General features: G+C 52.2%; 1 protein-coding gene across 1 annotated transcript in view; it reads left to right on the top strand.

The window, feature by feature from the left end:
* Inpp5d (inositol polyphosphate-5-phosphatase D) overlaps positions 1–24,244 on the top strand; it is a 109,724-nt gene extending 85,480 nt beyond the window's left edge. The window contains exons 15-27 of the mRNA XM_071619534.1: positions 122–260; positions 1,774–1,882; positions 2,040–2,128; positions 4,907–4,988; positions 6,981–7,070; positions 8,639–8,752; positions 10,198–10,280; positions 12,743–12,830; positions 13,902–14,051; positions 16,317–16,413; positions 18,189–18,461; positions 21,641–22,247; positions 23,101–24,244. Of these exons, the coding sequence (XP_071475635.1) occupies positions 122–260; positions 1,774–1,882; positions 2,040–2,128; positions 4,907–4,988; positions 6,981–7,070; positions 8,639–8,752; positions 10,198–10,280; positions 12,743–12,830; positions 13,902–14,051; positions 16,317–16,413; positions 18,189–18,461; positions 21,641–22,247; positions 23,101–23,103 (1,924 nt within the window). The 3' untranslated portion in view covers positions 23,104–24,244. The remainder of the gene's footprint in view (positions 1–121; positions 261–1,773; positions 1,883–2,039; positions 2,129–4,906; positions 4,989–6,980; positions 7,071–8,638; positions 8,753–10,197; positions 10,281–12,742; positions 12,831–13,901; positions 14,052–16,316; positions 16,414–18,188; positions 18,462–21,640; positions 22,248–23,100) is intronic.
* The last annotated feature ends 859 nt before the right edge of the window (positions 24,245–25,103 follow it).

The following is a 25,103-nucleotide window of genomic DNA, read 5'->3' as shown; positions in this document are numbered from 1 at the left end:
GCTGCCCGCGTGGGAAGGTGGTCACTGCCCCAAGGCTGGACACACGCCTACGCTGACCTCGGCCATGGTGGAGTGGGGAGCTGTGACCTCATGCCAGGTGGCCTCTTCTTCCTTGCATTAGGCGCAACCAAAACTACATGAACATTCTCCGGTTCCTGGCCCTGGGGGACAAGAAACTGAGTCCCTTTAACATCACTCACCGCTTCACCCATCTCTTCTGGCTCGGGGACCTCAACTACCGCGTGGAGCTACCCACCTGGGTAAGAGCAGTGCCTGGGCTGGGGCTGCGGCCGCCAGGCACAGAGGCTCCTAGGGTTGGCTCAGGACAGAGTCCTGGAGCCAGGACACACAGAGCAGGTCAGGCAGCAGCAGCTCTCAGGGCCCCGCGCTGTGCCATCGCAGAGTTTCCGCCATTGTGTGGAGCTCTTCTCACGCCAGCTTCTCACCTGACTGTCCTGCCCACCCCTCCTCCCTGTCACTGCCTCTCAGTTATCCAGGAAGGGCAGGAGTCCGAGGGGACCAGTGCATTCATCTCACCACATCGTGGTCCCAGCCAGTCTGAGGAAGACATTTTTTGAGTTCAATGCCCACCCATGGTCCCCAGGGGAGAAAGGTGGGCAGACTTGTGGTTGAACATATGTCTCGGAAGCAGGGACAGGGAAGAGGTGAGAGGAAGAACAGTGAGTGCCCTTTGCTTGGAGACTGGGGTTCACCTGCAGGCTGTAGGTAGATGCTCTGACCTGACCCTGCAGTCCTGTGAGAGGAAGGGAACGGAACAGGGCCTGACGTGGTGTGCAGACAGGGACACTGAGGCACAGGAGGACTGGAATGCAGCTGAGGGCCGCAGGTGCAGTGGTGCACACCTGGAATCCCAGGGACTTGGAAGGCTGAGGCAGGAGGATTGCAGTTGTTGGGCTAGCCACAGCAATTTAGGGAGGACTTAAATAACTTAGTGAGACCATGCCTGAAAATAAAGAATTAAAAGGAACTGGAGATGTAGCTCAGTGATACAGTGCCCCTGATTCAATCCCCAGGACCAAGAAGAAAGAAACTTGCTGAGGGTTGATTGTGTTCTCTGAGAGGGGTCTGTCTGTTTCCCAAGCATCTTTCCACATGATCCCATGTCCCTCAGTCACCTCTGAGTCTCTGACCACCTGAGCAGCTCTGAAGAGACCAAACAGGGGCATCCATCTGTATTGTGCCCAGCCACGTCCTTCCTCACAAGATGCCCTGGGCACCTTTCCTATTCTCCCTTGTCATCCAGCTGGCACGTGGGAGGGACTGGCAGGGCCCCCACTTCCTGCCCCTTCCTTGCAAAGGGGCTGTCACAGCTGCTCACCAAAGCAGAGACTCAGCACCTGGTTCAAGGTCACAGAAGGGGTGGGAGGGAGGACTCCTATCCAAGGCCAGCACATCCCACGAATGTCACACTGACTCTTGGGGTCAGACCAGCCGGGATCAGGGAGGCTGATACCCAGAGAATAAGCAAGAAGCATACCTACCCGTCTCCTCAGGGTTAGGAAAGATAACACTAAAGTCAGGATACATGCGAGTGTGGACTAGCCTGGAGCTTATGCTACTGGGATGATTCTGGGCTCTCTCTAGAGTTTTCCTTGTTAATTAGTTGAGTACCAGGAAGCAGCCGCCCAGCTGCCAGGCCTGGGCCTGGGGAGTGCAGGCACCTCAGGCCCTGGTGTGGCTGGAAGGCAGCGTGAGGCGCCTTCTTGATGCACTGGTGAAGGAGGCTTCTCACCTGGGCGTGTCTTGCTCCAGGAGGCAGAAACCATCATCCAGAAAATCAAGCAGCAGCAGTACGCAGATCTGCTGTCCCACGACCAGCTGCTCACGGAGAGGAGGGAGCAGAAGGTCTTCCTGCACTTTGGTGAGAACACAGTCTGTCCTGCGCCCTTTCCAGCCGTCCTTCTGTCTCCCCAGACATCCTTACCAGGGGACGGATGGCCTCGGGGAGGAGGGAAATGGGGAAGGGTGGCGGGGTGGCGGCTGGGGAACTACAACTGAAACCCTAGTGTCTGTTTCAGAGGAGGAAGAGATCACATTCGCACCCACCTACCGCTTTGAAAGACTGACTCGGGACAAATACGCGTACACCAAGCAGAAAGCGACAGGGGTGAGTCCCCCAGAGTCCTCTACTGCTCCCCTCGCCCATCTCGCGCCCCCACCTCTGTTCCCAGAAAGGCAAACAGGAAGTGGAAAGCATTGGCTACCAGGCAACAACAATGACAAAAGGAAATAAATAAATCAGAAGTCACGTGCTGCTGATGTCACCGTGCAGAAGCTGGTGATCTACCTGTGCACTGCGAAGACTCGAACTCACATTTAGATTTTACCTTCTGTTCGGATTTTTTTTTTCATGGTGTTGGGATTGAACCCAGGGGTGCTCCATCACGGAGCCACCTCCCCAGCCCTTTCATTTTTTATTTTGAGGCAGGGTCTCACTAAGTTGCTGAGGCTGGCTTCAAACCTCAGCCTTCCAAGTAGCTGGGACTATAGGCATGTGCCACCACACCCAGCTATCCAGATATTCTAAAGGGATATTCTGAAAGGATTTTAAATCATTATTTCTTTAACTGGGTTCTGAAGCTTATTTAAAAAAACAAAAAAAACCAACCAAACAAATGAAACAACACCAAGACATGTGATTGAGTATGTTTGCTAAACTGACAAGCGGATCCACATGCAACAGTTTCTCATTGCAGGACTTAACAGAGCCCTTTATGGGCTTCAGAGCATGCAGTCCTCCATGAAGAAATCTGTGCCAAGCTCAAGTCAGTCAAAGAACACCAATTCGTATCTCAGGGAAGCCACTTGTGTTTCAAAGAATTCTGTTTGGAGAAAGAAGCAATAGAAGATTTTTTTGTTTAGAGATATTCTGATGACCTGGGTGGGGAGGGGCTAGGCGCTCTCCTAGGTGCTAAGAGGTCAAAGGTGAATAAGACGCCTGCCCCAGGGAGTCTATAGTAGGAAAGACCAGGCAAATGTGCAGTGACTGCAACTGGGACAGACATGGTTCTGCCAAGTCAAAAAGGAGCAGTCCAGGGAGGAAGTGGCCACTGGGGCAGGGAAGGAGCCAGAGACTTCTTAGAGATGACCTTGGAGGTGCTTGAAGGGCAGCTTGAGTTTCGACAGACAGCCATGACCAGGGGAGCAGGGGAATAAGCACTTGGGGCTGGAGGAGAAGCGAGCGCGAGGAGCCGGAGCTGGTGGAGGTTTGGCTGGACTTTGAAGAGACACTTTGAATAGAATCTATGAGATGAAATGAGACGAGAGGCTAAGGGTGGTTCTTCCCGCTGATGTGCAGATGAATCCCTGGTGAAGGTTTTCAGAAATGTAGATGCCTGAGCCTCATCCCCAGAGGTTCTGATGCAACAGGTAGGGGGGGCCCTGACCTCTGTATGTTTATGGAGGTCCACAGGAGACAGCAATGTTAAGTGTCTGGTAGCATCCACAAAAACCAAACATTCCCTTATTTATGATTCAGGAATCTACTTCGGTGTATACTTAAAATTAAAAAATACTGGTGCATTTGTTCATCAAAAGATAAATGCAAGAGGCGGGCATGGTGGCATGTGCCTGTAATCCCTCCAGCTCCCGAGGCTGAGGCAGGAGGATCAAAAGTTCAAAGGCAGCCTCAGCAACTTGGCAAGGCCCTAAGCAACTTAGTGAGAATACTATTTCAACATTTCTTAAAATGAAGGAACTTTTTACAAGCAACAATAGGGATGAAAGGGCCAGACCCCAAAACAGATACTGAGCAAGTCCATTTATGTGAGTTGAAGACTGGGCAGAATCAACTGAGGGAGATCTTAGTCCCCATGGTGTCCTCCTGAGGAGGGGGGGTCTTCACAAGGAAGGCACGTGCGGGAACCTCCCGGGGTGACGTGAACCATTCCTGATGTGGACAGTGGCTTAGCAGGTATACCCAAGGTAAAAATTCACTGCATGTGAGCTGATCTCAAGTTAGGGGCAGACGATAATGTGCTAAGCCAGAAAATGAAGGCTGCGAACCAGAACATTCTTGAAAGAAATTTGGTTCGAAAAAAAGAAAAAAGCAAGGGTAGGCTCTTTTAGGAAAGTACTTTGAGCTTCCTTCCTTCCTTCCTTCCTTCCTTCCAGCAGGGATTGAACTCAGGGGTAGTCAACCATTGAGCCACATCCCCAGCCCTCTTTTGTATTTTATTTAGAGACAGGGTCTCACTGAGTTGCTCATTGCCTTGCCCTTGCTGAGGCTGGCTTTGAACTTGTGATCCTTCTGTCTCAGCCTCCCGAGCCACTTGGATTACAGTTGTGCACCACCGTGCCTGGCATGCCTGGAGATATAGAGACAAAAAAGAAAGAGCTAAGCCTGGGGAATAAGAATATTGATTAAGGAGGATTCTTGGCGTTGCCCTCTTGCCTGTCCATTACACCTGATGGGTGTCTTGCTCAGCACCATAGCCTGAGGCCCAGAGGAGCTCCTCCTGTATTAGATTCTGTTTGAATGATTCTGTGGGTGTTGGGGACCATGGCTGGGGTATATTTTTAAAGCAAGCAGCAGGAGAAGATGATGGGGACTGGATTGAATAGAAGTAGACGGTTTCTTTGAAACAGAGGAGGTGAGGATGCAGAAATGCTAAGGTGGTGAGGAGAGCAGGTGCAGAGAGCAGGGAGGTGAACAGGTCTTACCCAGAAACAGGGATGAGGACCTTTCGACATGTGGGACACAGCAGTGCCTTTGAGAATTGAGGCAGGTTAAACATTTAACACCACCAATGGGGAAAATCTATGAAGAACCAACAGCAGTTGAATTTGAGGATTGCAGAAGCCACCAGTTGACCTTTTTTTTTTTTTAAACTGATTTAAAATAAAAAAGTAGCAGGTCTTTTCAACACGTGACTTTGATTTACAGATGAAGTACAACTTGCCCTCCTGGTGTGACCGAGTCCTTTGGAAGTCTTACCCACTGGTACATGTGGTGTGTCAGTCTTACGGTGAGTGGAAACGGGGTCGGAAGGTCTGGCCACACATTGGGAAGGCCTCAGTCAGCTCATCTGCAAGATGGGGAGCCCGAAGGAGTTGACATATCCCATCCATGTTGGGGCTGTAGCACAATAAATGGTCCCTGCTTTTTGTGACTTCTGAATTTTGAGCCCCCTCCCCGCTTTAAAATATTTTTTTTTTAGCTACAGATGGACACAGTACCTTTATTTTATTCATTTTTTTTAAGAGAGAGAGAAAATTTTTAATATTTATTGTTTTCGGCAGATACAACATCTTTATTTTTAATGTGGAGCTTAACATCGAACCCAGCACCACTTGCATGCCAGGCAAGCGCGCTACCCCTTGAGCCACATCCCCAGCCCCTTATTCATTTATTTTCATGTGGTGGTGAAGATCAAAACTAGTGCCTCACACATGCTGGGCAAGTGCTGTACCACTGAGCCCCAGCCCCAGCCCCAAGACCTTTGGAACAAAAAAAGAAATTCAGTTTTACTTCTTTTGAAAAGGACTATATTAAATTTGAGTATATGAAATTGGTGTTTTGTAGTTCAGAAATGGCCAAATACTGGGCATTTATGTGGTTCAACTTGATACATGTCATAAAGTACTCACACACATTTGTACAGATAAATACTGAGTTAAATCAGTGAAAAAGACATAATACCCAGGGGTGGGGTGCACACCTGTAATCCCAGCACCAGAAGGCTGAGGCAGGAGGACTGCAAGGTCGAGGCCAGCCTTGGCAACTTAGTAAGACCTTATCTTGAAATAAGGGACTGTCTCAAAATAAGGGCTAGAGATGTAACTCAGTGGTTGAGCATCCCTGGGTTCAATCTCCGGGACAAGGGGAGGGGGGTATAATAAACAATACTAAAATAAAGTAAATAATTTGTAGAATACATTCCCAAAATGATTAAGAAATAATTGTTGAACCTTGAAGTTTAAGGGATGTCAGGTGACATCACCCAGCATGTTTAGTCTTAAACCTACAGATTAGTTTCCATTACTTGCAGAGAGAGAGCTTAAAAATTTATGGAGCAGAGTCATTTTGAATACTGAGAATCATGGTGTTAATTAAGACGTTGCAAATTCCCAGACAGTGGCGTCCCTGGCACTGCCCATGAGCAGTCCCAGGCCAGAGGCCCCTCCCTGATGGGCCTCATGATCCCAGCCCCTCCAGTTGGGGGCCCCTCATAGTGAGGAGAGGAATAGGAGGGGTCGTGCCTCTGCCCGCTGGCTGCCTTTGTGATCGCCTCTCTGGAGGCCGGCAAACCCCGGCACTGAGCTCTGGGCCCATATGCTGAGCTGATACCTGTTCTTTTTGTCTGTGTGTGTCACCTGCTCCCCAGAAGGGCCCAGAGCAACTACCCCAGGATAGTTTAACCCGTGGACCCTGCTTATTTGGCTCTGTCTCCCAGAAGTGGCCTCACTAGATGAACTTCACACAAGGCCACCTTCCCTCCCACATCCACAGCCAGGGCACCGCTCTAGTCTCCTCCCTCTATTCCCTCCGTGTCCCCCTCCACCCCTGAGCTTACCTGAGGGCCTGTGACCCCTTCCCAGCCCCACACGGGGCCAATTGCATCAGCATTTCTCCTTCTCACCTCTGCAGACCCCAGGGCAGTTCTTACTTCTAGGAAGATTCGGCCCTCTGCCTCCATCAGCCACCTGTGCAGAGAGCCAGGCGACAGTGGAGGTCTTCCAGTTACCACTTCCTACTTCAGTGTCTTGAAACAACAAATGTATCTTTGCTCCCTGTTCCCTGGGCTGGACTGGATTGGGCCGCTGGTGTCTGGTGTTGGCTGCGCACGCTCAGGCAGGAGCCCTGGGGTTGGCCGGCATCGGCAGGGGTCTTGGTCTCAGCGCTGCTACCCACCCTCCGGCTTCTCAGCTTCAGGTCTCCGCCTGTCTGCGGTGGGTTCGCCATCTGCAGCTTGACCAGATGGCGAACCTCGCTTAGAAATGCCTTCCCCTCCCTGCAGGCAGTACCAGCGACATCATGACCAGTGATCACAGCCCTGTCTTCGCCACATTCGAGGCAGGGGTCACCTCCCAGTTTGTCTCCAAGAATGGTAAGCAGTGAGCAGTGTCCCTTTCTCGGTTTTCCTCAAAGATAAAGGGTCTTGGGGACTTGCCTTCTGGTTGCAGCCATCCGTTGTCTGTTGGAAGAAGGCTGTGCTTCAGGACAGATCCAGTCTGTCATGTCCAGGCCACATCACAATTTCAAATACTCTATTTGGCAAATGCAACAGCCTTTGACACTTTGAAATGTAGTCTGAAAAACAGGAAATCAGTGTCTACTGAGGTGTAGCTGTTTACCACCAACGATGATTCTGGGCATGCAGGATAGGAATGAACATTCATCAGTGATGTGTTCTAATACGTTTTAAAATTTGTCTCTTGTAAGTGAGTCCATTGGTTTTCCATTCAGTATGGTGGTGTATCCTTCCTTACACTCACGTTTTTAAAGTGAGTCTCTCTTAGGTAAATATTGATATGGTTATAAAGTTGGTCTGATGGTAAAAATATTTGAAGGTGGATGTAGATGGCTGAGTCGTGGGAAATACTGGAGTAAGTGATACTTAGATTTGCAGGTAGTTTCTCAGATCTTCCCCGGCTGCCAGGCGACCCTCGTCCCGATAGGTATGTGTCCACCCAGCCTGCAGCCTGGGTATCCAGGGGCTCGAGTTGCCATCTCTGCACCTCCCTATTCTGTGCAGCATAGAATTCAGACTCATTTACAAAGGATGAGTGTGGGGGACCTAGGTACAGGCAGGGGGAGGCTGTATGGCTCTGTGCCCTTTGTCAGGAGGGATGGAGGTAAGGCTGGGACACCCCCTGGAATGCTTTTCCCATGGTACGGGCCTGACACGTGGGGCCCCAGCAGTGTGACCTTCCCTCTCTACCAGTCTTGGGCTCCCTCTGGCCTCCTTCCCAGCTCTGCCTCTGTGCTCCACAGAACCTTCTAGCCTTTAGGTTCCCCTCCCCCTTGCTCCCACCCATCTGCACTTTCCCTGAGCTCCTGCAGCCCTGATGGGCTGGCGGTGTCTCCTCCCCGTCTCTTGCTGGTTGGAGTGTCCTCACTGTTGGGACCAGTCAGTACATGGAGATGCTCAAAAATACTGGTTACCTGGGTTGAACTTTGATGGCTTATGTACCAGAGCAGCCTAGGTGCTGTGGGGCTTCGAAGGAGAAAGAAGAGAAGGAAGAATGTGAGGAATAGAGAAAGGAGATATTTGTTCTTGTTCTCAAGTGGCTCAGAATTTACATGGATGGTCCGAACCCTTGTTTAAACCCTTGTTCCCAAGGCTACACAGCTTCAGTAGCAAAACCAAGAGTAGATCTTGGCTCGTTGAACTCTTTTTTCTTTCCATTCTGCTCCCCACATGGCCAGCCCATGATTGATCAGAGAGGTTGTAACTGTCATCTGGAACACTCAGCAGGGGCGGTGGATTTCGTTGTAGCCTCACCTCAAGGAAAACTTTGCCTTCCTCCTCCTCTCCCCTTCCTGGGACTGTAAGCAGGAGCTCAGCCTGGGGAAAGAGCACCCAGAGGAAAGAAACCTTGGTGAACAGCCGACAGGACATGCTGCACCTCCAGGCACACTGCGCCCCTCAATCCCTATCTTCACCTGTTCCAGGTCCCGGGACTGTCGACAGCCAAGGGCAGATCGAGTTCCTCGAGTGCTATGCCACGTTGAAGACCAAGTCCCAAACTAAATTCTACCTGGAATTCCACTCGAGCTGTTTAGAGAGTAAGTGGTCTTTTGGGTGGGACAGGCCACCACTCTTTTTTGGAGGGGTGGGAGGTACTGGGGATTGAACTCAGGGGCACTCCACCACTGAGCCACATCCCCAGCTCTTTTTTGTATTTTATTTAGAGAGGGTCTCGCTGAGTTGCTCAGTGCCTCACTTAGTTGCTGAGGCTGGCTTTGAACTCACGATCTTCCTGCCTCAGCCTCCTGAGCCACTGAGATTACAGGCATGTGCCACAGCGCCCAGCCAGGCCACCTCTCTTTCTCATAATCCTTTTCATAAGTGGTATCCCACTCCATTTCTCCTTTCACTGGAGAGGACTCTCTGATGGGCCTCCGTGGGGTCAGAGAAATGGGGCTGCTGTGGGAGGGCCCAGGGAACAACCTGCAGCCATTGGTGTTCGGACCTCTCAGCCCCTAGGAACCTGTGGCTCCTCTCCTGGCCCCTCAGCACACTATAACTCCGTTAGTTTGCCCCATGCTGGGCTCTGACTCAGCCAGAGAGTTTGGGGCAAAGTTCTGGAGCTTGTAAAGGCCAGCACCGGGCCTGAACAGCTGCTGCCACCAACCTACCATCGCCCTGGCCCCTGTTGCTCTGTAGATATCATCAGCATCTTTCCCCAGTGGCCCGTAGCATCCAAAAGCAAGCCAGAGCTGGACAGCCTCATCAGCTGGCAGCATTTAACACCAACTGTGTTTAGGAAACACCCTTTCTGGGTGACATTTCTAGACAGATTGCCTCCAGCTCTTCCAAGGCAGGAGATGTGCATGATTCCTAGTTCTCACTGGGTTGGTCTGGATAGTGGCGCGGAAGAGGGAGGGGGTTAACTGCACAATGGAGGCGTAGCTGTGCTGCTTCCAGAAATCAGGAATGCTGCCAGGTATACTTCTGCCCCCTGTGTCCCTTCCTCCTTGGTCTCAGTAAGACCCAGTCCTGGTGATAGAACAGCCTTTGCCGCTAAGTCCCCAGGACCCTGTTCACCAAGCAGGGTCAGAGCAGTTCCAAAAAGGTTGAGGATTTTTGCATGGTGTCTTTAATAAACTCTCGAGACATTTGCATACGTTTCTATGGAAACAGCATATTAGGAAGCTTAAATTAGAATTTCAAAAGGCTGCTATCCTGAGTGGCGTGGGACGAGCTGTCATGTTTCCTAATCTTCTTGCCTGTGATGTGATGATTTCTCTGTTGCCCAGTTTGTTGCAGAGAGCCGATAAGGAGGGGGGATCTCCTTGATTTTCCTAAAAATACTTAGACCATTTTGGCAAATGACCATTCCCTGCACAGAAACAGAATCCCCAACAAGCCTGATTTCTAAATGCAGCTGAGGCCCCCAAAGATTTAAGAGGAGGGGGACCATCTTCCTTGGCTGGGGGACACCCCAAGGTACCGTCTGGGTCTCGTCCCGGCCCTGTCTTCCCCACACAGTCCTCTTGTCCTCCAACAGGTTTTGTCAAGAGCCAGGAAGGAGAAAATGAAGAGGGGAGCGAAGGGGAGCTGCTTGTGAGGTTTGGCGACACCCTTCCCAAGGTAATCCAAGAAGAGGAAGTTCCCGGGGGATTTCGTAGACACAGGGCAGCTATCCTGGCCCAGGGCAGAGCTGTGACCTGGCGGCCCCATGGATCATAGAAGGGATCTTAAGGAAGATTTGTCTTACCATGTGGCTTTGCCGAGAAGGAAACTGAGGTGCAGGGTCAGAGGCGCATTCGTGAGTGGCAGAGCCAGGACTGGATGCCCCAGGTGCCCTTCTGTGCCCCTTCCCCTGTTCAGTGCTGGCTCACGGGTCAAGTGAAAGCTAGAGAGCAGCGGGTGGCTCCTAGCTGTACACTGTGCATGCAGTAAGTGCGCGAGGTGGCTGCAGCCCAGGTGAGCCAGGGCGCATTGCAAACCCGAAGGCCAGCCTCAGTGGGAGCATCGGCCTTATGTATAAAGAGGTTTTCCACAAAACGGCTTTTGTGCTGCTAAATTGACAGTGGAGGTGTTGGCTGTCGTTAAACACGAGCTCCTTGGGTGTTGCAGATGTTTGTGCTGGGAATACGGTGGAGTAGAACACCGCTCCTTTCTCACATCATGAGAAGGGCACAAGAAGTCGAGTCTGGGGCCAGGTGGATCTCACAGGACGTGGGGTCTCCTGGACTCCCTGGAAGGTTCCCCCAGAGGGGTAACACCTGAAGTGGCTTTAAGTAGGTGGAGGGACCTGGTTTCTCCTGAGGCTGGGATGGGTCAAAGGCAGGTTTGGGGAGGCTGAGCTACCCATGCTGGCACTGACCGTGATTGGAACCAACTCTTGGCCAATAAGGAGGCTCTATCCTCTCAGGAACAGAAGCAGTGCCTCAACTCCAGATTCTCCTGATTCAGGTACAATTCCAGTCATTTCAGGGCCTCCGCTATTTCACATCACTGTGACTGGAAGTCTATACTGAGTCCCTGGACAGCTGTCAAGAGTCCCCATTTGGGGCCCTCTCAGGGCTTCAAGTAAACATTTATGTCCCATCAGCTGGACCCCATCCTCCTGGCTGGACCTCTCTTCCCGGTTGCTCCCACAAGGGACCTGAATTATTTTCTCCTTTGGTGATGCCAGCATCCCAGTTCCCATGTTGTGTCCACTCCCTGGTCCAGCTTGGGACCTCTGGATACCCTATCTCCTTCTAGATCCTATATCCTAACTATGGCCAAGTCCTGCTGCTCTAGTCTGTGTCCCCTCTCCTCTGTCCTGTTGCCACCTCCCAAGAGTCTCTACTTCTGTCTCCTGCTAATGGATCTTTCTGGAGTGCCTGTCCGCCCTTGGCATCCACCTGTTTATCAGGCTGACATCAAGGTGCCAGGTTGGGTGGCCTCCCAAGCCTCATCTGCTGCTCCCACAGCACCTCAGGGCCTTCACCCAACTCTGCTCCAGACCTTCCGCCTTGACTTCTGCCTCTGCTTCTTCTCTCCCTCTAAATCCCTGCAGCCCAGAGAGGATGGGGTCCTGTGTCGGCAAACCTGGCCCTGGCCCTAGGTCTAACTTGGAGCCAGACATCACTACCTGTCAGTGAGCAGAGTGGTGGGTGCAGTGCTTGAACCCCAGGATGCCTCAGCGTACTGCGATTTCCAGTTATTTTTCTGGAACCTTCTGAATAGAAAAATAGCAAGTCCATCCTGATATGATGCCAGGAGCACTGCACCAGGGGACAGCCTGGAGCAGCATGTGACCTTGTTACTAGGCCCCTCTGTGTTGGAGTCATAAGTTACAGCTGGTATATAGGAGCCATGGGCACACAGAGCTCCTCCCTGTACTGGCTCCACCCCGCCCTCCACAGGTGAGGTTTACAGTTCACCCAGCAGAGCACAAAGCCTGGCACGGACCTGCCCCCAAGCTAGGGGCCTCCAGGAACCCCCAGTCCCTGGCCCTTCTTATAGCAGGAGGTTGGGGACAGCTAGAATGAGGAGTCTGTATCTGTCAATCACTAAGCCCCTCCTCCAGCAACCTGAAGGACACTCCTGGCCCAACAAGGTGGGAGTCTGCTTCAGGGAGACACAGGCCTCCTCCTTCCCAGGTTGGGTCAGGCCTCTGGTGTCAGCAATGATGTAACCCACAGGCCTATGAGAGATTGAGGGGCAGGGCAGTGGCCTGCCAGGGGGAGTGTGGGGCTGAGTGGACCCAGGAGTCATTTCAGTCATTCCTGGCCCCTGGCCCATCTCCCAAGGCCCTGAAATATGCAAAGGAGGGGGATAGAGGAAGGGAGGCGATATGGACCTAGGAAGCCTGAGTGCAGGTGGCAGGGTACAGGGAAGAGGCCCTGACCAGGGAGGGTGGGCCTCCCAGTTCCCACCTGCGCTCTCCATCACAGAGAGCTGAGAGTTGAATCTGCCTGATAAAGAACAGCTTGTGTCCTGTTTCCCCATGTGCCCCCCCCCCCCATTGATAGTGGAGACTCTCGTCCACCTGTCCACCCACGTGTTTCCTCACCTGCCCCCACCTGTTGACTCGAATCCTTGCCTCCCCTCTGCAGCTGAAGCCCATTATCTCTGACCCTGAGTACCTGCTGGATCAGCACATCCTCATCAGCATTAAGTCCTCTGATAGTGACGAGTCCTACGGTAAGCATCCTCGACAGGGACAGGCCACCTGGGAGCCTGCAGCCTCCAGCAAGGAGGCGGTGCCATCTCCTCCGAGGGAGGGTGACCTGCCACTCCCATCTGTCCTCCTACTGCGCCTGTCCTGTCCTGGGGCTGCTCTTAAAGGGGCCTTTACTAGAGGTTCACTGCCCCTGTCCCATGAAACCTCTGCAACAGCAACTGCAACTTCTCCCACCCAGCACCTTCCCCTGGGTCAAGCCTGTGGCAGGTGCTTTGCTGGTGTTACTTGATTTAATCCTGATGAGAGCTACAAAGTAGATACTATTTATTCCCCAGTGAATAGGTACAAACTCAGGCTCAGATCAAGTCACTTGAGAAGTTGCACAGGTACTGACTGACTTGAGTCCTGATTTGAAGCCAGATCTGCAAGCATTGCTGTGCTTCTCATGTGTCCCCAGCCAGTCCCTCCCTCCTGGACAAGCCAGCTTCCCACGTCATTTCTTTTTAAATTTTTTTAGAGGTTATTTATTTATTTATTTTTTACAGTACTGGGGATTGAACTCAGGGGTGCCCTACCACTGAGCTACACCCCCAGCCCTTTTTTTGTTAGGGTCTCAGTAGGTTGCTGAGGCTGGTCTCGAATGTGTGATCCTCCTGCCTCAGCCTCCAAAATCCCTGGGATTACAGGCTTGCCCCACTCTGCCTGACTATTTTAGGTTTTTTCTTTGTGCAGAAGTTTTAAACTTGTCTATCTGCCCGTCTTATCATTTCTTACATTGCTTTGAACCTTGGGAAGTTAGCATCCCCTAGAGCAAACAGGTTAGCATTTAATTCTGGTTTGTTGCTGGCTTTTCTAGGATTTAATTCTTCTTTTCACATTGACTAATCCATGGAGATTTCATTTTGCTGTGAGATTTGAGTCATTTGTCCCAAATTGCTGTGGTTGTTCTAAAGGTTTAGTGATGGGGTCTCTGCCTGGCCACGGTGTCCGAGGATTGACTACAGTGGTCAAGCCGTGTCCGGCTCGTGCTCGGTGCTTCTCCTGTGAAATGGTCTGGTCTTGACAGGGCTGTTCTCTCCCTTTCCCCCCAGGTGAGGGCTGCATTGCTCTTCGGTTGGAGGCCACAGAAACCCAGCTGCCCATCCATACCCCTCTCACCCACCATGGAGAGATGACAGGCCATTTCCAGGGGCAGATTAAGCTGCAGACCTCCCAGGGCAAGAAGAGGGAGAAGCTCTACGGTGAGTGAGCCCCAGCCCTGGTCACCTCCTGTGCTAGGGACAGCCTTGTGCCTTCTCTCAGCAAAGCTTTCCACTGCAACCTCGAACAGAACCCAGCTTGGAAAGCTTCTAAGTCCAGTGACCCACTTCTACCTTCTTCAAGAGCTTCTCGAGAATCCCAATGCCCGGCAGCCCAGGTCACGCTTGCCAAACTTGGTCAGCTTCCATTTTCAAGGGCACAAAGCTTGTGAAGTTTACAGAGCTCCTGCTGTCACCTCTTCTTGGCCTTTAGGCCTTGCCACCTCCTGTTAGGCCTCCACCAAGATTGCAAAACCAACCTACCTGGTGTGAAACCTACCTCTCCAGGCCACCAGGCAGAGGAGACCAAAGCTCTGCCGCAGTTGAGATTTGGAATCTTCCTGCTCTTCCCATGGCCATATAATGCCCACTCACATGAGCAACATACCCTCATACCTACCGACACCTCTCCTCGGGTTGCCCGCCCAGGGTGCTGGACCTCCCCATCTGCTTTCATCCACCACATGCACCTAGAAGAGCCCCGCCCCACCCCCTGTCCTCAGCACATGTCATTGGCTTTTCCCTGACCCAGCTGCCTCCAGAATGGCATCCTCCAGTCTTCTGTGTGCTCACACCCTTTTCAACTTGAGCTCAAATCCTTCTGTCTTGTTAAATGCCACTTACTTTGACTGGCTGTTGGGAGGGTTCATTTATTGTGGCTCTCAAAAATGACACCACATGCCAGGTATTACACCTGAAATCCCAATGGCTCAATTGGCTGGGACAGGAGGATCATAAATTCAGAGCCAGACTGAGGCCCTAAGCAACCAGTGAGACCCTGTCTCAGAATAAAAAATAAAGGGCTGGGCATGTGGCTCAGTGGTTAAGTAAGTGCCTGGTACCAAAAAAGAAAAAGACTCCAGGATTGGAGACATAGCTCAGTGATACAGTGAGCAGGTGTGCAGAAGGCCCTGGGTTTGATCCCCAGCACTGCAGATGATGGTGGTGATGATGATGATGATAAATGGCACCAACACAGCCACATTCTGTGACCAATACTCATTGCAGGCGTTAACACCAGCCTGAGAAGCCATTCCCTTTTAGAACCTAGTGAAGACCCTGTTGATCATCTCTTAACTAAAAATTGTCACCACCCTATTGTAAGGATACAGAACGAGGCCAAGAGGCTGTGTGCAGTGATTCATATGTTTAATCAGCAACTCAGGAGGCTAATATAGAAGGATCCCAAGTTCAAGATCAGCCTCAGCAACTTATTGAGGCCCTCTTTCGAAAAGGACTGGGGATGTAATTCAGTGGTAAAGCACCCTGGGTTCAATCTCCCCAGTACCAAAGAAAAATAGTATAGTGAGAACACAGAGTGTATCTAGATTCGAATTTGTAATTTTTCTCTTATTCTGCCAAAAATTTATCAAATGTCTCTTCCTTTTTATACAGGGAACAAATGATCTCCCCCCAACCCCACTTTTTCTCTTTAATTTTTGCTTTAGAGAATTCAAATGACAATACCTAAATGAATTAGGCTTGCACTGAATTCTTGATAATAAGCAGAATGATCCGCTCATAAACATTATCTCATTTATCTCTCACAATAGCCCTGGGAGCCCAGTGTGGTTATCTGTGTTTGGCAGGTGGGGAAACAGGCAGGGGCTACCCGCCTGGCTGAAGCTCAGAGCCCTGGTGAGTGGCTGAGCCAGGTTCCCTCCAGTGCCAGATGTGGACTGCTCAGTATGATGGTTTTCCTGCCTCTCCTTCACTGTGTGTGGAAGGTGTGATGTCCCCACACCAGGAGGTTCCCTGGCCCACCTCGGGGTGCTGCCTCTGGGCCGTGGTTCCCCCTTTGCCCTGGGGAAGCTCTTTCTCTTGCAGGGTTGGGCTGCAATGAAGGTGGGATCCCGGCTCCCCATTAGCCCCAGGGACAGGTTGGCTATAAGTACCAGATGCTCTTGTGAAGCCACCTGTTATGTACACTTTGTCCTAATCTGACAAGAATTGTTGGCCTGTTTTGTCCTTTGTGGAGGTCAAGTTGAAAATGTCACATGAAAGGACAACTCTGGATCACATGTGCCAGTTCTCCCTCTGGAGGCATGGCAGACATAATTAATCAATCACTGAACTCTTGTGAGGCCTAGAATCTTGCTTGAGAGCACCTTCCCAGGTAGCCGCTCTTCATCTCCAGCTTCTGCCGGTAGGTGGACGACACTTTGCTCCCCTGGCCCTCATGTGCTCTTTCTGACCCTTGCCTTCCAGACTTCGTGAAGACAGAGCGAGATGAATCCAGTGGGCCCAAGGGCTCGAAGGGCCTCACCAGCCATGAGCTTGTGAAGCAGTGGGAGCCTGCCAGCAGGTAGGGCAGGGGTTCCAGGGCTCACCGCACACCAGCTCAGCTGTGCGGACCAGGGCCGAGGACAAAGTGAGCTGGCGCCCACAGACTCCGGGGTGGAGGAGGGAGGAGGCTCAGGACCAAGAAGACTACTCTCCTGCCCTTGACTCCTCTGTCTTCTGACCACAAAGCCCCTCGCTGGGGAGGTCAGCGTGTCAGCAGTGAAGCCAAGACCCTGCTGTCTGGAAGTTCAGTTCAGCTCAACCAGTGTTCGTTGAGCACCTACTGTGTGTCAGATTTTAGAGACATCAAGGCCAAGTGTGTGCAGTCCCCAGCTTGGGAACTCCCTGCCTACCTGGCTGACAGAAGGGTGTGTGCTCCCAGAAGAAGCAATTGCCGAGGCCACTGAGTGACTCCAAGGCAACATATGCGTGCCGTGTCTCCCCTGAGACCAGAGACGTGGGCAGTTGTGGGGTCCTTGGCCAACAAACCCATTCTGCTACTAAGTGGAGCAGGCACTGGGGAACATGCACACGGGTTGCTCTTGATGGGCTGAGCTGGGAACAATCTGCACATTGAAGTCTATAGTACTGGAGGCAGCAGGGTCACCTCAATTTGCTGACGGGGTCTAGAGTCTCCTGGCCAGCCCACCTGTCCTCCTGCCTCTAGTCCCCACCCTGCCTGTCCTTCCTGCCCTTGTTCCCTTGTACACAGCAGCTCCCTCTCTAGCACATACCCTGTCCCCTTCCCTGGCTGATGTCATGCCGTGGGCACGGAAGTTCCCCTTTCACTCTTCCCTCATCACCCGTCAAAGAACACATCCTAGCTCTAAAGTGTCTGCCCGGTTCCAGAATCAGGAGGCCCACAGGGGAAAGAGTCCTTCCCATTTTGACCAGCACTGGACCAGCCTTGCCTCTCCTCGTGGGCGGGTAGGGGTAAGGGAAAGACAGACGGGGCTGCAGGGGCTCCTCACAACCCGCGTACTCAGTCAGTTCTCTGGAGATGCTTCCGAGCACAGAGGCAGCGTGCCGCATGTGTGACTGTTGGGGTTACCTCACCCAAACCTGGGCCAGCCCCTCTACAGTTTTAATCCCACTGCCCATGAGCAGCTCCAGCATTGACCTCTGTGACCTTGCACTTGCTTCCCATTCTGATGCTGTGCGCCTTATCCCAGAGGACTCTGCCAGAGTCTGCTCTGAAATTACCCTCCTTCCTACCCCACCCACCCTGTCCACCTCCCACAGATCCCAGGCTTGGCCTACTAGCTTCTCATTCCATTCTCCTATCTGCTCACTGGTCTTTAGAACTTCTTGGGTCAGGCCGATCCCCTCTGGCCTCAGGGCCTTTGCACTGTTACCTCTACCCAGCACCTCCTCCCCTACTTTCTATTGTATCTGTGTCTTTTCTTATCTCAGCTAAAAGAGCAACTCCTCCATTAGGCCTTGTCTGGCTCCACTGCCCCTGGTCCCAACCCCCTGATTCTTGTTACTTCAGCACAATATAAATATCCTGTCTGACTGCCACTGAGCTTGTTCAGTGTGGGTCTCTCCCAACAGATGTGAGTTTTGTGAGAACAGAATCAGGGCTGCCTTTTTCCCAATCACACCCCTGCTCCCGGTTCCAGGCCGGGTGCTCACTCAGCACCTACCACGTGGCAAGAGTCAATGAAAGATCTGGTGCCCCAGAAACAAAGCAGTTGAGGACCTGATGAGCCAGGGGACATCAGAGGGCACCATCATCAGACTGGTGCTGACCTTGAGAAGGGCCAAGCCCCCAGACACACCTCGTCTTTCCCACAGGACCCCTCTGTGCAGTTCCTCCGGTGCCACTGAGCTCATCAACCCCAACTACATGGTGGGGCCCTTCGGGCAGTCCCTGCACATGAAGCAGACCCTGTCCCCAGACCAGCAGCTAACTGCGTGGAGCTATGACCAGCCACCCAAGGATTCCTCCCTGGGGTCTGGGAGGGGAGAAAGTCCCCCAACCCCTCCCTCCCAGCCACCTTTATCACCAAAGAAGTTTTCACCCTCCATAGCCACCCGGGGGCCCTGCCTTAGGGCTCAGGAGTCAAGGTGAGTGTCCTCTTCATCTTGTCATTCCTGCTCTGGATTTCATTCTAGGGCAGCAGCCTGGGGAGGGTGGGGCTTGGGTCTGCTCTGTTCACTACTTACCCTCCAGCCTATTGGTGGAAGCTCCAAGTCCCAGCCCATTGGTGCAGCTTGATTTTAAAAGTTGGGGAATAGCTGGGTGCGGTGACGCACACCTGTAACCCCAGGGTTGGAAGGCTGAGGCAGGACAACCACAAGTTCAAAGCCAGCCTCAGCAACTTAGCGAGACCCTGTCTCAAAATTAAAAGGAGAAGGGGGGTGTGGCTCAGTGGTTAAGCACCTGTGGGTTCAATCCTTGGTACCAAAAAAAAAAATGTTGGGGGATAGAGATTATTAAAGATACTATTAAGAAAAACAAGCTCCTGTCAGGTGCAGAGATGCATAAGAAATAAAAAGAATTGGGGTGTAGCTCAGTGGTAGCCTCCTGGGTTCAATCCCCAATGCTAAGAAAAAAAGAAAAAGAAAAGTGAATTTCTCCCCGGGCATCTCTGGCTCCCTGGAGGGAACCTAGAACAGGGGTGGGGATCACTCTGTAGAAGCCCGTCTCAACCCCAAGATCCCCTCTCTTTTTCTCCACCTGGAGGGCCCCTGCCTGTGTGCAGTCTCTCCTGCTGCATGCTATTAGAAAACTAGGACAGGGGTACGTAAGGGAGGTAGAGCAGCCAGCCCTGGGCTTTGAGGAAGTCACTCAGACTAGAAGTGGGCCAAGCAGGGTGGAGCTGCAGAGGAGACTGGCAGGGCCTCCAAGGACCTGAGTCTGCAATTTGAGGCCCAAAACAAAGCAGGGGCAGCCCCTGAGTTCTCGTAGGAATTCAGGACCGAGAGGCCTGTAAGTTTCCAGTCCTACAGGGTGACCGATGGACATGAAAAGTGCAGACCCCGTTAACAATGATTGAAGCTGTGCAAAACATGGCGAGCCTCCTGTCCCCTCTGGGGCTGTTAGTACTGTCTTATCATGACCCCAAGCCTTGCTCTTGGCCTCATTCCCTGGCAGGGTTTGGTTTTTCCTTTTATCCATGAGGACGTCAGTTCCACAGTGGTCGGGAGCCGATGCAGGGAGTGTAGTTTGAAATGCTGCTCTCCTGCAGCCCCCTCTGGCCTGGCAGGGTTTCCTCTGGATGGGGGACCAGGGGCAGTTGAAGATTTTGCCCTAGTGTCCATTTGGCAAAGGCCATTTCCTTGGCCCCAGAAATGGAAATGGAAGCAACTACAAAGAATAAGGAGCTAATATTTAAGTATCTTTGGGATCCTCCCCACTTTGCGGTACTAGGAATTGAACCCAGGTGTGCTCTACTACTGAGCTACATCCCCAGCCCCATTCATTCATTCATTTTTGTACTGGGGATTAATCCCAGGGGCATTTAACCACTGAGCCATATCGCTACCTAGGCCTTTTTATTTTTTATTTTGAGACAGGGTCTCACTAAGTTACTCAGAGACTCGCCAAGTTGCTCAGGCTAGCTTGAACTTGACAATACTCCTGTAATCACCCTCTCCAGCTGCTGGGATTACAGGCATGTTTGTGCCTCCAAGTCCAGCTCATTTTTATTTTTACTTTTTATTTTTAAATTTTTTTGGTACCAAAGATTGAACCCAGGGGTGCTTAACCACTGAACCACGTCCCCGGCCCCTTTTTAGTTTTTATTTGGAGACAGAGTCTCACTAACTTGCTTAGAGTCTTACAAAGTTGCTGAAGCTGGCTTTGAACTTGTGACTCTCTGCCTCAGCCTCCCAAGCTGCTGGGGTTACAGGCATAAGCCACAGCCCCCAACTCCTTTTATTTTTTGTGTGAGACAAGTTCTCACTGAGTTGCCCAGATTGGTGTTGAACATGCAATCCTCAGTCTCCCCAAGTCATGGGCATTACAGGTGTGCACCATCACACCTAGTATAAACATATCTTTGTTTAAGGGTCTGAACACAGCTTGGTAGGCAGCAGTTTTCCTCCAGCCCCACAGGTGAGAGCAGAATAGGGCATCTATAGGCAAGAGTCCCCCAGGTGGGGTTCTAAGTTCACTTCTCACCAAGGAGGTGATTCAAGGCAAGAACCTGGAAGATCCTGCCCTGCCTGTAGGTCCTAAGCCTCCAGGTCCCAGGCTCAGCCTGAATAATTACTGTGCACCGTCACCAGCACCTCAAGGTCCCCACCATTTCCCCAGGCCTGGGGTGGGGTGCCCACCTATCTGGGTTGCCCAGGACTGTTCCAGCTTTAGCACTAGAAGCTCCACCGCTTAGGAAACCCTTTAGTCCATTCTTCAGTCCTGGCGAACGAGGACAATTGGTCACATCCGTCCAGGTTCCCTCCAGACCCCACCTGCCATTGGTTCCTTCCCACTGTGAGTTATGAGAGGAAGGAAACCGCACTCCCAGGATCCCTCTGGGGCAAGGACTTTGTCCCCTGGGAAGATCTGCGTTAATCTGGACGATGACCACCTGAGACATGGGATTTCTTTCTTTGCTTCACCGAAGCTCGGCTGTGCCTGGGGGAGCTTGTCACACTTTCTACGTGTTTAGTAGATGGAGCTTCTTGAGACCCTCAAGTAGCACAAGTGGTTACCTAGGAGGGTCAAATAGTTCATCTGGTCCCCTGCAAGGCTTCCATTTCCCTGAGCATCCAAGCAAGTGAAGGATCCCATAGGATTGCTGGAGGTGGCACAGAAGCTGTGACAGTTCTCGGGAAGCCTGGAGACAGGGTCTGCCGGCAGTGAGGGCCATGGCCGGCTTTCCTGCTGAGGCTGGGGGTTGTTATTGGAGGTGCCATTTCAGTTCACCCTTCCCTTTCTACAAAACCCCACTGAAGTCCCCCTTGTTCGCAGATGCTCCAACTTTTGCTAGTGGATAATGTCCCAGGTCAGAACTGAAGTTGCTTGGGGGAACATAGAAAACCACAGTACCATCTATCTCCTCGTCTTTATTTCTTTAATTTTTTTATTGAAGTGAAATTCACATAACATAAAATTATCCATTTTAAAATGAACCGTTTGGTATTCAATACCAAAAACATGCCACCACCACCTCTAATTTCAAAACGTCTTTGTCACCCCAAAACAAAAGCTTGCACCCATGAAGCAGCCCCTCCCCGCCGTCCTCTCTGTTAAAGGGCACGTTTCTTCCGGCTCCCCTCCCCTCCCCTCTCTCCCCCAGCTGCCGGCCCAGCGACCTGGGGAAGATCCCCCCTGAAGCTCCTCCACCCGACGACTCACAGCTGACCAAGCCCGAGATGTTCGAGAACCCTCTGTACGGGTCCGTGAGCTCCTTCCCCAAGCTGGTTCCCAGGAAGGAGCAGGAGTCCCCCAAGTCGCTGCGGAAGGAGCCCGCAGCCTGCCTGGACCCTGGGGTCTCATCGCCCAGCATCTTGCTCACCAAAGCCCAGGAGGCCGAGGGCGGCAAAGGGACAGGCAAGCAGGGCCCCCCGTCCTTCCTCAGCCCCGCGCCCCGGCTCCGCTCCTTTACCTATTCATCCTCCGCCGAGGGCAGGGCGGCCGGCGGGGACAAGAGCCAAGGGAAGCCCAAGGCCCCTGCCAGCTCCCAAGCTCCGGTGCCAGCCAAGAGGCCCATCAAGCCTTCCAGGTCAGAAATGAGCCAGCAGACAGCGCCCACCCCGGCCCCACGGCCACCCCTGCCCGTCAAGAGCCCTGCAGTGCTACAGCTGCAGCAGTCCAGGGGCCGAGACTACCGTGACAACACGGAGCTCCCCCACCACGGCAAGCACCGGCCCGAGGAGGGGCTCATCAGCAGGACCGCCATGCAGGTATGTTCATCGACGTGCCTGTGTGTATGTGTGCACGCGTGTGCGTTCACTTGTGTGCATGATCGTTCTGGGAGCTGCTCCATGAGGAAGAGCTAGAGCTAGGATTTGAACTTGAACCTGACTGTCCCCATGCCCTGACCTTCCACTGCCTCTGAATGATTGCTAAAAGGGACAGAGGAGGGGCCGTGCGTGGATGAACTCCTAGCCCTGTGGAGCTTAGAGCATTTGTGTTTCATTTGTGCATCCTTAGTACCTGCATTCATAATGTTCCCTGTTGTTCAGAGACTTCAAACATAATCTCCCCTTCCTATAAATAATCTCCCTTCCTATAAAATAGTGTGGTTTTTGTTAGTTTTTTTTATTTTTCTTAAGCAATACTAACAGTGATTAGGAACACCCTGGGGACTGGAGTATAGCTCAGTGGTGAAAACAGTGTTGAATCTGAATTTCAGCTCTCTTACTTCCTGGCTCTGTGCCTTGAGCCTCAGTTTACTTATTTATAAAAGGGAGCTATTAGTGGCATGTATCCTATAGATTTCTGGGGAGAACTGTTATATACTCTTATGTATTACTATGTATCATCTTTGTATGTTGTACATACATATGACTTCATGGTAATAATATACAAATAACAAAGTTAATGATCTATATGACTATTATTACATATAACATTGCATAATCATACAGGTATATGTCATATGTTGTGTGTAAAGTACTTAGAATAGTGTGGCTGGCTGTTTTCATGCCACAGGAAGGCTGACCTTGCCCACAGCCCACAGTGTTGCTGGGCCACTTAGTCACACGTGGCCTAGTGAGAGTGAGCCCCTGACAACCCTCTGTTCTTGCCCCGCAGTGAAGCCCGTGGGGTGCTGCTGGCGACGGGAACCCAAAGGAGCAGCATGATGCCGGAAGCCACTCACAGCTCTGGAAGCCCCTCCCAGGACCGTCTGCTGCTCCCATCTAGCTTCCTGGGCAGGATTTTATTGGGGGTGGGAGAAGGGCCTCACTGCCGTGTGGTGGAGGAGCGAGCTGGCTGCCCCCTGGGAGCGGTGCTGAGGTTTAAAGGAAAACTCATACCAGACTTGGTTCCCATCTTGGTCTCGGTACTTGGAACCCCCGGACCTTGTTCTCGTCGCCCTTTCAAAGAAGGAAACTGAAGTGCCGACTCAAGGGTGGAATTATAAATAATAATAATAATAATATTAATAATAATAATAATGGACACATGGGTGGAGTCCTCACCACGTGCTGTGCTAAGTGCTTTACGAACACAGTGTCAGGATGACTCCAGGGTGGAGGCTCCAGCCAACTGGAACAGCTGCCCAGACCCTCCAGTTCAGAATGGTGTGTCCTAAACGGTTTGGACAAAGCATTAAGAAGGCCAGTATCCCCCAGAGCCAGAAAGGGGCTTGGCTGTAGGACCTGAATGGCTAGTTTGGGGTACAAGGAGCCAGATCCTTTCCAGCTTCAGTGATGTGAGCTGCTTCTGCGAACCAAGGGTCCAGCACAGTCCCCTGGGAGACAGGGCCTGGACAGTCAGCTCCAACTCTCCAGTTGGAGAGATCACTCCTCCACCTTGGCTGGAGATGTCAAGGCCCCTGCCGAGTCCAGTGCCAAATCCCTGCGCACTGCCTGAAGTGGGCAGCCACTGCCAGGCCTGGATGAGGCTGAGCACCCCGGCGCTTCTGTCTTGCTAAGGGACAAGTCTCCACTATTGCTCCAGAGGCCAAGCTCTCCAGCCCAGCTGCTGGAGAGGGTGGGCCTCTTGGTCCCAGGCTCTCAAACTAGTGCATCCTCTTTCCAAGCTCTGTGGCTTTTAGTCCTGTGTCCTTGGTTACTAGGAGAATAGATTGTTAATGCCTTCTCTTGTGGCTTTTTGACATAACAGAATTAATGTAGAAAACCAAATCCAGAGTGTGTGCAAGAATCCCTATGTGCCCCCAGGCGCCCACAGGCACCAGTCTGGGTGACCAATAAATTGTGCCTTTCTCTTCTTCCATCGGTGTGGCATTTTTCTCTGACACTCAGAGCCACACACACATTTCTGGAATGTGGGGGTACAGGAGGAGCAGTCAGGGAGGCTGGAATCAGTTGAGGATTCGTGTTGGTGACAAGAAAACATCACCCTCACCAGACGGACACTGGGACAGTCTTCTGTGGAGCCAGTTTGAGGTTGGGCATGGACAGGGCCAAGGGTAGGTGTCACTCCCTCCACACAGGTCTCTGGGGGACTCCAGGTTCCCTGCCACCACCCAACTTCCACAACCACCCTTGGGTGCCTGCTGTCCTACAGCACACAGTGCCTCCCTCCCAGCTTTTGTGACCAGAGCTGAAGCTCCAGAGACAAACACATGCAAACAACCCCTAGGTCACAGGCGCCCGAGTCAGAGGCCTTGCAAAGTGCCTGCACTGCCACTCTGGCCACCATAGGCTTCTCAGCGTCTGTCCTCTTGCAGACCCCAGGTGTGGACTGCAGGGATTAGAATCCTTGGCATTCTCAGAGCAAACCATCCATTCACTGCCTGCCACTGTGGCACATGCTGTGACAGAGCTGAGACCCGGCTGGAACCTGTCCTCTCACCCCTACTCAGGTGGGAGCTCCTTACTCTGCAGGGAACCTGACCCACATCCCCCACCCGCTGCATGCTGACCCAGTAGACAAAGGGCCAGGGCATAGAGAAAGCTGGAGACACCCCTATGTTCTTCAGCCTGCCCCCAACCACCTCCTTATTGCTGAGGACCAGGAAACTGATGCCTATGGCCCTTGGGAACCCACCTGCTGCCAGGGCGGGCTGGCCTGCTGCATGAGGTCTAGGAGCAGCTCCACACGGGGTCAGCAGAGAGCCCACAGGGTGG

This window comes from Marmota flaviventris, chromosome 11 (genome assembly GCF_047511675.1).
Source record: "Marmota flaviventris isolate mMarFla1 chromosome 11, mMarFla1.hap1, whole genome shotgun sequence".
NCBI lineage: Eukaryota > Metazoa > Chordata > Mammalia > Rodentia > Sciuridae > Marmota > Marmota flaviventris.
This window is presented reverse-complemented; position numbering and strand designations above follow the sequence as displayed.